General features: G+C 45.4%; 1 protein-coding gene across 1 annotated transcript in view; it reads right to left on the bottom strand.

Moving 5' to 3' along the window:
• Positions 1-2,078, bottom strand: part of ADRB3 (adrenoceptor beta 3) — a 70,361-nt gene extending 68,283 nt beyond the window's left edge. Inside the window, exon 1 of the mRNA XM_069213448.1 lies at positions 670-2,078. Coding sequence (XP_069069549.1) covers positions 670-1,898 — 1,229 coding nt within the window. The 5' untranslated portion in view covers positions 1,899-2,078. The remainder of the gene's footprint in view (positions 1-669) is intronic.
• Between the last annotated feature and the right edge of the window lie 12,352 nt (positions 2,079-14,430).

Below are 14,430 nucleotides of genomic sequence, written 5' to 3'. Positions count from 1 at the left end.
CCCCCCGGTCTGCTGAGTGTCATACTCTGTGTGCTGTAGCAGACATAAGACTGAAATGCTCCCAGGTTTCTGTGAAGGAACGTGGTGGGCTCAAGGTGGTTCCCTATGCATCGGACTAGAGGGCTCAGTGCAGAGGTGGGTTGCTTGGTCTGGGCTGCACTAATCCCATGCTGCATGGGGTGGCATGTATTGAGCGTCTCGGCTCTTGTCAATGTTGGGTGGCATGCCTCGGGTAGTGGTATCCCCCTGTTCGAGAGCGTAGGCATTGTACGGCAGGGATCTCTGCTGGTGTGGTGGGTGGAATATATGGCTATGCTGTGTGGTATGCCTTAGGCTGGAGGGCTCCTCGATTTTTGGGGTGGAAAATATTGGGCTTCAGTACTCCAAGCTTTGTTGTGTGGCAAGCCTTGGGGTGGTGGGCTCCTCACTGTGTGAGAGTGACAGGCATGAGGCAGCAGTGCACCCAAGTTTTTGTGGGGCATGTTTTGGGATATAGAGAGTCCCTCATTTTAAGCAGACACACATTGGGTTGCAGGATTCCTTACTAGGCTGGCTGGCATGCTTTGGCCGGACGAGCTCACTTGTATGTGATGTAGGAAGCATTTGGCTTCAGAACGCCCTGCTGTTTGCGGACAAGGAATTGCAGTACATTTGAGTGGGGTGCCTTACATGTCTGACTCTTTCTCATGGTTGGCGTTGCCATTGCTGGTCCTGAGCGGGGTCTCGTCAGTCCTGCTGCTGGAGCGGCTGCTGCTGCTCAGGCTGCCATTGCCCTCCTGCCCCTTGGTCACCTGCTTGATCTCCTCACAGCTCCGCTGGGTGCTGAAGGCACAGGGGCACCGGGCCACATCCCGAGGCACCGTGTGCAGCTTGCGGTCAGCGCTCCGTGGGCAGCAGAGCAGCTTTTTGAAGGCCTTCCTGAAGTCGGGGCTGCGGCAGTAGATGATGGGGTTGAAACCTGAGTTGACATAGCCCAACCAGTTCATGAAAAGGAAGACCTGCCGTGGGATGAGGGACCGGTAGAAGACCTTGATGATGTTGGCCATGAAGAAGGGAAGCCAACAGAGAGTGAAGGTCCCCATTATAATCCCCAATGTTTTCAAGGCCTTGTGTTCCTTGATGGCCATCAGTCTTGAGGGCCTCCTCCTAGAGCCCCTCCGGTTCCTGTTGGGATCCGGGGGCTCGTTGAACCTCACTTTGTCCTTCTCTATGAGGTTGATCTGTCTGGTGGCCACGATGAAGACCCGCACATAGACAAAGATCATGATGACTAGTGGCACGTAAAAGGAGATGATGGAGGATGTGATGGCGTAGGACTTGTTGGTCACAAAGTCACAGCACTTGGGGTTGTTGTAGCATTCCATGGACTCCTCGTCTGCCGTGTCCCTCCACCAGTGGTTCATGATGGGCAGGAAGGAGATGAGGGCCGAGATGGCCCATACCAAGCACACCACCAGCCGAGCCCGCAGCTTGGTGACCAGCATCTCGTACTTCAGCGGCGAGGTGATGGCAATGTAGCGGTCCACAGCGATCACACACAGGGTCTCGATGCTGGCTGTCACGCACAACACGTCCACTGAGGTCCACAGTTCACAGACGATGGTGCCATAGAGCCAGTCCCCACAAATCACGCTGGTAGCACCTGGAGGCACCACAAGCACCCCCATGATCAGGTCCGCACATGCCAGTGAGGTGATGAAGACGTTGGTCATGGTCTGCAGCCGTGGCGTCTTGGCAATGGCAATAATCACCAATAGGTTACCAAAGACAATGACCAGGATGATGAAAGTAAAAATGGTGCCCACCAAAAATTGTTGAGGGATGGTTTCTCCATTGAAGCCACTTGCGTTGGTTAGAAGGTTCCCCAAAGTTACGTTTTCTGGGGGACTAGGAGCCATGGTGATCGGGGAGCACTGCAGCTCCCTGTGCGGTCAGACTGGGTAGGTTTAGGGGTTGGGTTGCTGCGACTCGGGTTCCCTGCTCCCGCGGGACGGTGCAGGATCTGGGCTGCTAGGCTGTGCCATGTCTCGGGGCTCTGTAGTAAAGGAGCAGAAGCCGGCAGCAGCGAGCACTGAACTGAATGCTCAGGGCGGCTGACTTCACCCTGGCAGGCGGCCCAGGGAGGAGCTGGGCTGGCCAAGTCCAGCCCTTAAAGACACAGCTCGGCGGCAGCAGGTAGCATGGCAGGGCTGGGACACACTGCACTTGGGCGGGACAGCTGCTTTTAGTACGGCAGATCTCTTCTTGTATTGAGCAGAAAATGCGCATTGCTTCTTATTGCTCAGAACACACACTGGCTTCTGAAATGTTCAGTTTCCTAGCGACCTTCTTTACATCCCAGCTTGTGCCTTTTCCCCTAACGTTGCATTTAGTAAATGCAGTTTATTTATTTCTTTCCTTCTTATGTTTATTTTTTCATCTCCTTTCTTTCAATCCTCTTCCTTGCTCCCGTGGACCCCTCCCTTCATTTTTCGACATTTCATTCCTTTGTTGCCTTTCTCTCCTCCCTTTTTACTTTATTATGTTTTCCTGTCTCTCCCATTTAAATTCTCCCATATTTTAGCCTCCGTTGCTCTTTGTTTCTTCTCTCTATCTTTTTGGTTGCATTTCTTTCATTGTTATTAGTATTTTTCCTAAATGTCTCACTTTCACTTTGCTTTAATGTCTAATATGCCAAGTTTCTATTTTCCTTTTCCTTTGCTTTTCAGTTTTCTTTTCGCCACCCTTCCTAGCTTTCCATACACGGGTCCGCTTGTCTTTTTTCCTTTGTCACCTGCCCCTTTGTCGTGTTCTATGTCACCATCTTTCAGAGTACCTGCGTTTTGTCCCCTCATCTGTGACCACCCCAAACCCCATGTGTCTTCCCTGCTCTTTTTTCCATGCAAGATGAATATCACCTCAACCCCTTGACACGCTGACCCACCCTCCCATTTCTGGTCGGGTGCTGTCAGCTTCTCCCAACCCCCATAGCCAGCTTACGTTTTAGTTGAATTAATTATTTCTGCCAGTTGCTTCTAAAGCGGGTTGTTAGTGTCAAATATAATCTGTTCTATCTATCTCTCTCTCTCTCCCTCTCTCTCTCTCTCTCTCTCTATATATATATATCTATATGCCCTAGTATTTGCCATATAGCATACTATAATATAACATAATGTGACATACCAGAATAAAATAAAATAACAATAAACAACATCAGTAAGCATTAGGGCAAACCACATACTTTCATAGCTAATTACAGCACACAAAATAAACACAACGAAGCATAACATAGCAGAATGAAACCGCACCACAGTACAACTTAAAACATACTATACCATAGCAAAAACTACTAGATCATTGTATTCTAAAGCAAATCATAAAAATAACAAACTAGAGCATAGCATACAATATCATACTAGCCGATATATCAATATGTAATCCTACATGTTAGTGTTGCGATATTATAAGAATATGTTATACCATACCATAGCACAGCACACAACAACAAGCAGAACTAACACAACATGCAGGCTACTAAACATCGCAGCAAACCACAAAAGCCTACCATACAACACAGGTTACTAAAATGTAGGATAACATCATACCGCCAAGGCACAGTTACACGACATATGAAAAACAAACAATTAAACCAGCAATAATGTATTGATTGTGTAAGTGCAATAAAAAGATGCTGAACAACAAATATGCATGCTAACGGAATGGCGGATAGGAGTCTCTCACATTTACGCATTAGTGGACTCTTTCTTCCTGTCTCTTTCTCCCCACCTCTTTTTACTCTCCCTCGCTCTTTTGCCTCATTCGGTCCCATTCTGTGGCACAACACTTTCCACTACTCTCCCCCACTTTCTATTTCTCTTTCATACCCCTCTCCTTTTAGGTGTCTTTTTATCTGCCTTTCACACTTCCTCTGTCCCTAAACTCCCTTTCTGTTGCGCTCTCTCTTCATTTCTTTTATTGTCGTCTCTCCTGTTCTTTTTCTCACTACCCTCTTCCATGCTCTTTCTCTCTCACCCACCCTTCTGCCATTCTGTCTTGTCATTTATCGGTCATTCGTTTTCAGTTCCACCACATTTTTTTTGTTCACCACCTTACCCCCGCTCTGTCTCTCCCTGGCTTCCTCTCACTCTCTGTCTCTCTCTACAGGTTTCTCTGCCTCTTTTTCTGTCTTTCGCTTGTTCTTCTAATATCTTTTCTCTCCATCCCTTCATTCTTCCTCTCACCTCATCATGGTCTCTCTATCATTCTCAGTTTCTCTCTTCCTCTTTTTCTTTCTCCTGTTCTTCTTTCTCTCTCTCTCCCCCTTCTGAGTGTCTCCTCCACCTCTTCGTGGCCTCTCCCTGATCGAGTAATCCTTCTTGTTCTCTCTCTCTTTCTTCGGCTGCTCTCTCTCTCTTTGTCTCACAGACCCCCGGGCCCTCAGGGCCACCACTTCTCTGGGGCTACCTCAGAAACTTTTCTAAGGGAGGGTGCAAGGACCCCTACATGCCCCTGGGGTGACCACCTCCCCGGGGCAGCATTTAACAAATATATGTGGGGGCCACATGGACCCCCGGGCCCTGGGAGCACCATCTCCTGTGGGCTACTTTAAAAACAATTGTTGGGTGGCCATGTAGACACCCCCGCCCTGCGGACCATCACCTTCCCGGGGCAACAAAATAAAAATAGGGGTGGCGTGCGGACCCACTGAGCCCCAGGGACTGACACCTCCCCAGGGCCATATATTTACTTTAAATGGGCACATATGGTGCACTAGGAGTACATGCTATTTAGAAACACTTATACCGATTGGCTGGACACAGGCTGTAAAAAGTTAGGTAGAAAAGTAATATGGTACTTACCTGCCACTATGTAAAGTATAAAACAAACTAATACATTAATTGCATGATATCATCAGTGATGTCATCAATGATGTCATTTGAGATGTCACCTGTGATGTCATAGAACATGTCATGAGTGATGTTATAAGCAGTGCATAGCGGTGCTGCAAGTTATAGTTAGCTCTGATAAATTGAACTCGTAAATTTCGGTGTATTGTTAGTTCAAAATGTCAAAGTCACTGTCAAATTCATCTAACTATATAATTAATTCAACCTTTGTCTTGTCCAGTGAATTTCTACGATTTTTTGTGTGGCTAACTCCCTTAAAGGCAGCCAACCCCTACACTGCTCAGGGCCTTCATTCATGCTCGGCGGAGGGATGACCACTGGGCCTGCGGTCAGGCTCTCTGGCTAATCCCTCCTAAGGCAGCCAACCCTACATTGTACATGGCCTTGCACAGCAAGGCATTGGCCACAGAGCCCATCCCATAGGACTTTAAATTTAAGAAGAGGGCGGGCCCCATGGCCCCCTCCCTGAACCTGTTATAGCCCTTTGGACCCCTTCCCCCTGGACCTTTTTTTAAAGGGGGGCTGCATGCCCCCCCACTCCCTGAACTTATTATGGCCATTGAGACCCCATAACCCCAGGTCCATATGTATCTTGAAGGGGAGCAGGGAGCGGGGAGTAGTGACCCCCCTTCCCCAAACCTCATTAGTCCCTGGGAACCCTGTCCCTCATGGCTTTTAGGACACGGATACCCCCAGTCTGGTCGGTGCCCCTCGCCAACCCAAGTGAGGCACTGACAAAACACACAGTGATTCATGGAAGAGTCATATTTATTACAGGTAAGTGAAGCACACAAAATTAGCTTAACATCATGAAGAGTCAAAACACACATGAGAAAACATCACACAGTAGGCAATGCGGTAAATGTTTTCAATAAAGCGATAAAAGTGACGGAAACATTACAGGCCTAGGATCTAAGGGCAAATGACAGAATACATAATAGAAGCCAGCAATGAACATTCCAGCACTAGGGTCTCCAAAAATCCCACATACTTTTGGACCACACAGGTGGAACCACTTGCATCTATGAGAGGCAGTCCCCACCTCTCTGTACTCTTCTCTGCATTCTATGGTACTCCCCCCGAACACAAGGCTGACAGAGGGTCTGCAATTAGGTGACCAGGAGCTACATTCAAATGTCCACCCCAGGTAAACCGTGAGCCCTAGCCCGAAGCCAGTGTGTTCATCCTCTGGTTGGCTCAGGATTGCTGCAACCTACCCACAGGGCTGTTCTGGGGAGAGTGTACCATTGGACCCCTCTGCTGACTAAAAGTGAACTTGGGAATAGAGTTCCTGCTGGAGGGCTGCGCTGCTGATGAGAAGTGAACTTGGAAGAAGGGGGCTGAGTGCATGGGAAAACCACCATCCTTTGTGCACTCTGCACCTCTGCGATACTCTGCTTGAAAAGGGGGAGGCCAGGAGCAGATGATGCTATATACCCCTGGCCTTCTCAGTAGTGGCAGGTAGAAGTGACGAGTACAGTGCACACCGCCGCATTTCCTGTCATCCCAGCCGGTTTTCCTGATGTGAGGCGACAGAAAGTTCTTGGTGTAAGTGCAAGACAAGACTTTGTCAAACTGGTAGCGTGACAAGCAGTCCTGAATTGACATGAATGAATAATGCTGAGGCCGTGAGATTGGGCCGGACAGATAGGTAGAACCCTATGCCAGGTACCAGACAAATAGGGGAGCCTGTGGCCAGTCTGAGTTTGACAGATGCCCCTTCCTTTCCTGATAAGTCTTAGATTTCCTTAACGAAATGCAGTGCATATCCTGGTCCAAAGATCATCACCCCATTGTAGGCCCCCACATAATCAGACTTTGAAAACCCTGCCAGTTCATTGACCCTAAATGCACCATAAAATGCCTGTAAATGGGGCCTGCATACAATGTAATCTCATAAGGCGATTTATACACCTTATGTAAATTGCTCAACAGAAGGCCCAGGATAATTTTATTAAGGGGATGCCTGCCATCTTCAATTCTGCTGTCAAGCCGAACCAGACAGCGCTTTCGTAATCAGAAAACAAACGTCCATATCCCTTATGCTTTTAAGTTTGGCAGAGAATCCAATAGCTGTAAGATGTGCCCTTGGATAGGAGACTGGCCTGTACTTTTCTCTGAGGGCATCTAGAGAGAGAGATGTCGTCAGCGGTAAACAAGCGTGGAACATTATGCTCACTCAAAAGGATCCATAATGCTCAAAATATTTTTCATATGACAGTCGCTTGCTCTTAGTCAGTGAGCCTGCCACTAGATCCAGTAAGGCAGAACTCCAGTCCTCCTCAGATATGACAGGAACTCTGTCATCTTCTTTCTGGCAGCCTGTGGGTAAAAATTATGAAATTCTTGCAGCTTGGAGGAGGCAAGGCATTGGCAGCATTATTATGAATCCCAGGCACATGTTTAGCTCTAAACAAAATGTTAGACACAACAACACCAGGTGATTCAGGAATCTCAAAACAAACTTGCAAGAAGCACCCTACTTGTTAATAGCCTCAACTAATGCCATGGTTTTGGACCAAAAGACCAAGCTTGTAACCTGGAAAGCAATTTGCCATATAGTTACAGCTGCAACAATGGGGAACAGTTCCAAAAAGGCCACATTACTAGTGACTCAGCTGGCATGCCAGACTGCAGGCCAAATACCCCTACACCATTCAATGCCCAGAATGGCACCAAACGCGATGCTGCCTGCTGCATCAGTGAAAAGGCCAAGAGCATGTTTGAAAATTGGGCATGTAGGCCAAATGACAGAGGCGTTAAATTGCTGCAGAAAACTGTGCCAAATTCTCAAGTCCTCCTTCGCCATCCTGGGAGTCGTGTGTGATGATGTTTGTGTGTGAGGCCAGTCATTGCTCTTGCAATTGATATTGAAAAGGGAAGGGTCATGGGAATAATCTGCAAGGCAAAAATGAACTGATCAACTAGTACCTGGAGCTAGTGCAGGTTCACCTTTCTTAAGGCTAACATGGTGACAATTAACTGTCTAAAAGCTAGTGCTTTTTCTGAGGGAAGGTGGCACGTGCCATGGTATCTATTTCAGTACCTAGGAAAATGAGACATCTGGTGGGACCACAGTCTTTTCAGGTGGTAAGGGCACCCTCAGATCCTTGAACAGAGCAGTTAGTGCATACAGCCCCATGCACAAATCCCACATTCAGGCGGTCCTAAAACTAGGAAATCATTTAAGTAATGAATCACTCCCTGATGCCCAGTCATTGCCATAAAAATCCACTGCAGCAGCAAGCTGAATTGTTCAAAGTGAGTGCATGACAACACACAGTCCATTGACATGCACTTGTCAAAATAGCACGAGTCCTCAGGTTGGAATCTGAAGAGGTGATAGACCTCAGGGTGGACTGGGAGGAGTCTAAAGGCAGACTCTATGTCCGTTTTTGCTAGTAAAACCCAAGGGCCCAGCTCCTGCAGTCTGCATAACGCCTGATATACTGATAGGTACCTGACTGAGCATGATTGTGGATCGATAGCATCATTCACAGAAGAACCCTTGCTTGCTGAGAGGTTATAAATCAACCTAAACTGCCCAAGTTCCTTCTAAGGTATTACACGTAGAGGACAAAAAACAAAGTCCTCAAAAGAGGGAACTGGAAAAGGCACCCACCTTCTGTCATGACCACACAAACTTGCCAAATCAAATCAAAGAAATGCTTGAGAAAAGCAAAGAGATATCCTCAGTGGAGACAGCAAAGCCCAAACTGGAAGAAGGTTTTGCAGAGTAATCTTGCGCTTATTTCAAAGGAAGAATCAAGAAGAGAAGATTCAAGATGGCCGTCGTGAGTCCTGAAGGTTAGTTACAGTTCTAGTCTTGCAATCGGTTGGTTGCTAGGTTACGAGCTCACCAGCTGGAAGCTTGGCACTTCAACTGAGGTCTGACAGGAATCAGCTGTGTGGAGAGAGAGCGCGCTTCAGAGCAGAAACTCCTGTGAGGTAAAATTACACTTGAAGACTATTTTACAGAAAACGTGATAAATATTGTCAAGGTTTATTTGAGGAGTTTGATAGTAGACCGTTCCAGTGGAGGTTTGGCGAGGCTACAGAGTTTAATGTATGAATAAACCTTATGTTTACAAGGATCCTGTTTAAGATACCAAAGTCAAAAGAAAAACAAACTTTAACAAGCAAGTATTTACAAATACCAAGGTTATAAACAAAGGCCGAGTTTCACGGAGAAATGAACTTTAATAAACAAGCATTTACAAATAAAAGTTATTGACAGATGTTGAAGTAAGAAAGGAGAAACTAACTTTAATAAACAAGCATTTACAAATACAAGTTATCAACACATGTCGAAGTAAGAAAGAAGAAGCGAACTTTAATAAATAAGCATTTACAAATACAAGTATTGACAGAAGCCAAAATAAGACAGGAGAAACAAACTTTCACAAGCAAGAATTACCAATGCAATAAATGTAATTGAACTCTCTAATGTAAAGTAGAAACCAACTAACATCAGCTGATTTGGAGAACGCATTATCACCGACTATATATATATATATATATATATATAGCAACATAAAACCAGTCTCTAACAAAGGTTGAGAAGTTCTTCCAGAATCAGTAATAAGCATTTTTAAGAAGAGCTTATCATTCACAGAGAGAAGCAAGGCTACAGAGAACTCAGGGTGAGTGAAGAAATAATAGAATTAAAGAGAATTAAGTGTTAAGAGTAGAAAGTGTAAAACTGATGTTGTATGTCCCTAGTAATTGCGACTGTGACTCCTGCAGGTGCTGCATCTAATCTTAGACGTGAAGAGGCAGATTGAGTACTCAGCACGAAGGATTAAAATTTGTTGTGAGTAGCTCGGGTCGGGACTGAGGAGTTATCTTCTGCTTCTGAGGAAATCGAATTGAAGTATCCAGACAGATTGAAGTGCCAACACCCTAATTTTAGGGAAAAAACAGATTTCCTCCTGAGCAGAATGGCAGAAGGAATTGATATAAAAGCTTTAGCCACCATTTTGGAAGGGTTACAGAAACAATTAAATAACACCATAGAAGAAACAGACCAACTAAAACAGCGAATAAATGAGTTAGGGAACACCGCTAAATCAAATGAATCTGTGTTTTCACAAATCTCTAGCCCTTCACAGTCTGCAGGTATGTCCACTCAAGTAATTCATGTGGTTTCCCCTATTATTCCTTTGGCTCAACCCAACTAGAATTAAAGAGAATTAAGTGTTAAGAGTAGAAAGTGTAAAACTGATGTTGTATGTCCCTAGTAATTGCGACTGTGACTCTTGCAGGTGTCGCATCCAATCTTAGACGTGAAGAGGCAGACTGAGTACTGACGTTCATCATCTCTGTGGCAGTCTCTCTACAATTCCATTCCGCTTTCCCCCTCCGGGGTACTCAGCACGAAGGATTACAATTTGTTGTGAGTAGCTTGGGTCGGGACTGAGGAGTTATCTTCTGCTTCTGAGGAAATCGAATTGAAGTATCCTGACACCTTCACTTACTTTTTAGAGACCATAGCCTGATGCAAGTGAGCTAAAACAAAGTTGCTACAATGAGGTATGGGTGCCATTCTGACTGCAGGAATCTTAAAATCAGTGGAAAAACCCAAATACAACAATTTCGCAGCCTCCTAGTTGGGCTACAAATTCAGTCATGGGAGTAACTTGGTGAGCTGGACCAGAGTTGGCAACTGAAAACTAGTTGCAGGGCTTAACACAATTCTTTCCTTTTCCTTTGGACTTTTTATTGCATTTGAACACAGGGTGTGAGGGGTGGCCACAATAGGAGCAAACATGCCTGTATTTACATGACTCCTCCCATTTGTATTTATCCAAGAAGAGCCACTGTTTTCTGCAACTTGCGAGGTAGTGGGAGGTGGCCCGGGGGGGCCTAGGGCCTTGTATGGCCCTACATCTTTCCACATTTGGCCCGGGGAGGTGATGGTCCCGATGCAGGGGGTCTGTGTGGACCACTTCTCATTTTGTTATTGTAAACCTGGAGTGGTGGTCCCCGGGGCTCGGGGATGGGTCCGCACAGCCCCCTCAACACATTCTACACATTTGGTCCTGGAGAGGTGGTGGTCCTTGGGTCCTGGTAGCGGGGTCCCCAGGACCCCCTTAATAATTTAATTGTCTAGCCTGGGAGAGGTGGCCTTCCCTGGGGGTGGGGGAGCGTATGCCATCTTCACATTTCTGTTTATTCTTGCAGTGGGGAAGTGGCAGTTCCCGGAGCCTGGGGGGGGGGGTGAGGGTGCAGCTGCCCTGCATTTTTTTACAAGCTTGCATGACCTCCGGTCCTGATTCACAGGGGTAGAGGGAAGTAAAAAGCATTTGTTTAAAATTCACAGTGAAATTCACAAATATTCACAAATTTATTTGCAAATTAAAAAAAGAAATGTTTTTTTGACCTTGGAGAGGTGCCAGGGGTACCACTGCACCAAGGCCAGGGGTTAGGGTAAACATTTGTTTTTGAGAATCGGCTGAAGCCCAGTCTCAAAATAGCTGCCAACACTTCCTGGTTGAAGTGTTGGCAGCCAATCAGATGTGTCAGTGTCTGTGTGGTTCTGTGACTGGGTGCATGAGAGTCTGAGTGGATTTATGAGTGGGTGCATGAGGGACTCTGTGAGTCGTTGAGCAAGTGCATCAGTGTCTGAGTGGGTCTATGAGGGGATGTGTCAGTGTCTGAGTGGGTCAGTGAATGAGTGTGTGAGGGTTGAGTGGGTCTTTGAGGGGGCGCAACAGTGTCTGAGTCGGTCAGTGACTGTTTGCTTAAGGGTCTGAATGGACTTGTGAGTGGGTGCATTAGAGTCTGAATGAGACTGTGAGTGGGTGCATGAGGGCCCATGTGCGTCTGTGAGTGGGCGTGTGAGGGTCTGAGTGGGCCAGTGAGTGGGTGCGTCAGTGTCTGAGTGGGTCTGTGAGTGGGTGCATGAGGGTCTGAGTAGGTGCATCAGTGTTTTAGTGGGTGTGTAAGTGGGCGCACAAGTCTCTGAGGTCATGTATAAGTGAATGAATTTGTGTATGAATGAGTCTGTGGGTTCTCTTACAAATGTTTTCATATTCACGAACATTTTGTGAATAGTTTGCGAATATCGCGCGTTGCGATGCAAAATTATTTTAAACCCATAATTTGTCCCTAAAGCACAGCCCTGGGGTGGGGGTACCTTCACCCTGACTCCTTACGCCACAGTCAATTAGAATTTTCACCCCTGGGGACTATGTCCTGTGAAATAAAATGGTTGGCTGTCAGCCAAATACAGCGCTTCTTTTTCCACACACATATGTGGAAATTTGCAAATATACAGGAATTATTAGTCAGCCCAGATATACAAATTTGTTTTCCCTTTAATATCTCCTAAAGTACTGGACTGATTTTCATCAAATAAGTAAATGCGTGATCTGCGTACCAACAGCTAGCTTTGTGCCATATTTTGTGTAATTCCATCTAGTAGTTCGGGCAGTAGTTGTGTCTAAACATCCTATGGGAATCACCATGGGAAACAGAACTTTTTTGACCCTCCGCCCCTTTTTCTTGGCCTTGCTTGTCGAATCACCCCAAAACTTTTCATGTGCAACAGGAATCACCAGGCACTTTTCTTGAAAAATGTTCTCAAGATTTGTCATAGACAAGTCAAAAAACACTTTTTCTATGGAAACTACGTGCTAACTATCACCACCTACTGGCAACCACCAGTAGGTAATATATATGCATATATATATATATATATATATATATATATATATATATATATATATATATATATATATATATATATATGTATAGATATATATATATATGTATAGATATATATATATAATAACATGAAGTCACTCCACAACAAACGGGAACCCGACTTCCTCAGATTTTTGCCATATGTATGACACCGGCACCACCAGTCCAAGTCCAAAGGTACTCTTTATTTCACTATATAAAGTATAAAGTGCTAAGTGCTAATTCCAGGAACAAATGTACAGGGAGTGCAGAATTATTAGGCAAGTTGTATTTTTGAGGATTAATTTTATTATTGAACAACAACCATGTTCTCAATGAACCCAAAAAACTCATTAATATCAAAGCTGAATATTTTTGGAAGTAGTTTTTAGTTTGTTTTTAGTTTTAGCTATGTTAGGGGGATATCTGTGTGTGCATGTGACTATTACTGTGCATAATTATTAGGCAACTCAACAAAAAAAAATATATACCCATTTCAATTATTTATTATTACCAGTGAAACCAATATAACATCTCAACATTCACAAATATACATTTCTCACATTCAAAAACAAAACAAAAAAAAATCAGTGACCAATATAGCCACCTTTCTTTGCAAGGACACTCAAAAGCCTGCCATCCATGGATTCTGTCAGTGTTTTGATCTGTTCACCATCAACATTGCGCGCAGCAGCAACCACAGCCTCCCAGACACTGTTCAGAGAGGTGTACTGTTTTCCCTCCTTGTAAATCTCACATTTGATGATGGACCACAGGTTCTCAATGGGGTTCAGATCAGGTGAACAAGGAGGCCATGTCATTAGATTTCCTTCTTTTATACCCTTTCTTGCCAGCCACGCTGTGGAGTACTTGGACGCGTGTGATGGAGCATTGTCCTGCATGAAAATCATGTTTTTCTTGAAGGATGCAGACTTCTTCCTGTACCACTGCTTGAAGAAGGTGTCTTCCAGGAACTGGCAGTAGGACTGGGAGTTGAGCTTGACTCCATCCTCAACCCGAAAAGGCCCCACAAGCTCATCTTTGATGATACCAGCCCAAACCAGTACTCCACCTCCACCTTGCTGGCGTCTGAGTCGGACTGGAGCTCTCTGCCCTTTACCAATCCAGCCACGGGCCCATCCATCTGGCCCATCAAGACTCACTCTCATTTCATCAGTCCATAAAACCTTAGAAAAATCAGTCTTGAGATATTTCTTGGCCCAGTCTTGACGTTTCAGCTTGTGTGTCTTGTTCAGTGGTGGTCGTCTTTCAGCCTTTCTTACCTTGGCCATGTCTCTGAGTATTGCACACCTTGTGCTTTTGGGCACTCCAGTGATGTTGCAGCTCTGAAATATGGCCAAACTGGTGGCAAGTGGCACCGTGGCAGCTGCACGCTTGACTTTTCTCAGTTCATGGGCAGTTATTTTGCGCCTTGGTTTTTCCACACGCTTCTTGCGACCCTGTTGACTATTTTGAATGAAACGCTTGATTGTTCAATGATCACGCTTCAGAAGCTTTGCAATTTTAAGAGTGCTGCATCCCTCTGCAAGATATCTCACTATTTTTGACTTTTCTGCGCCTGTCAAGTCCTTCTTTTGACCCATTTTGCCAAAGGAAAGGAAGTTGCCTAATAATTATGCACACCTGATATGGGGTGTTGATGTCATTAGACCACACCCCTTCTCATTACAGAGATGCACATCACCTAATATGCTTAATTGGTAGTAGGCTTTCGAGCCTATACAGCTTGGAGTAAGACAACATGCATAAAGAGGATGATGTGGTCAAAATACTAATTTGCCTAATAATTCTGCACTGCCTGTATATATATATTCCTCACCTTTTTCTCTGTCTATGG

This window comes from Pleurodeles waltl, chromosome 11, assembly GCF_031143425.1.
Source record: "Pleurodeles waltl isolate 20211129_DDA chromosome 11, aPleWal1.hap1.20221129, whole genome shotgun sequence".
Lineage (NCBI taxonomy): Eukaryota > Metazoa > Chordata > Amphibia > Caudata > Salamandridae > Pleurodeles > Pleurodeles waltl.
Note: the sequence above shows the minus strand (reverse complement) of the source record. Positions and strands in the feature narration are given on the sequence as shown.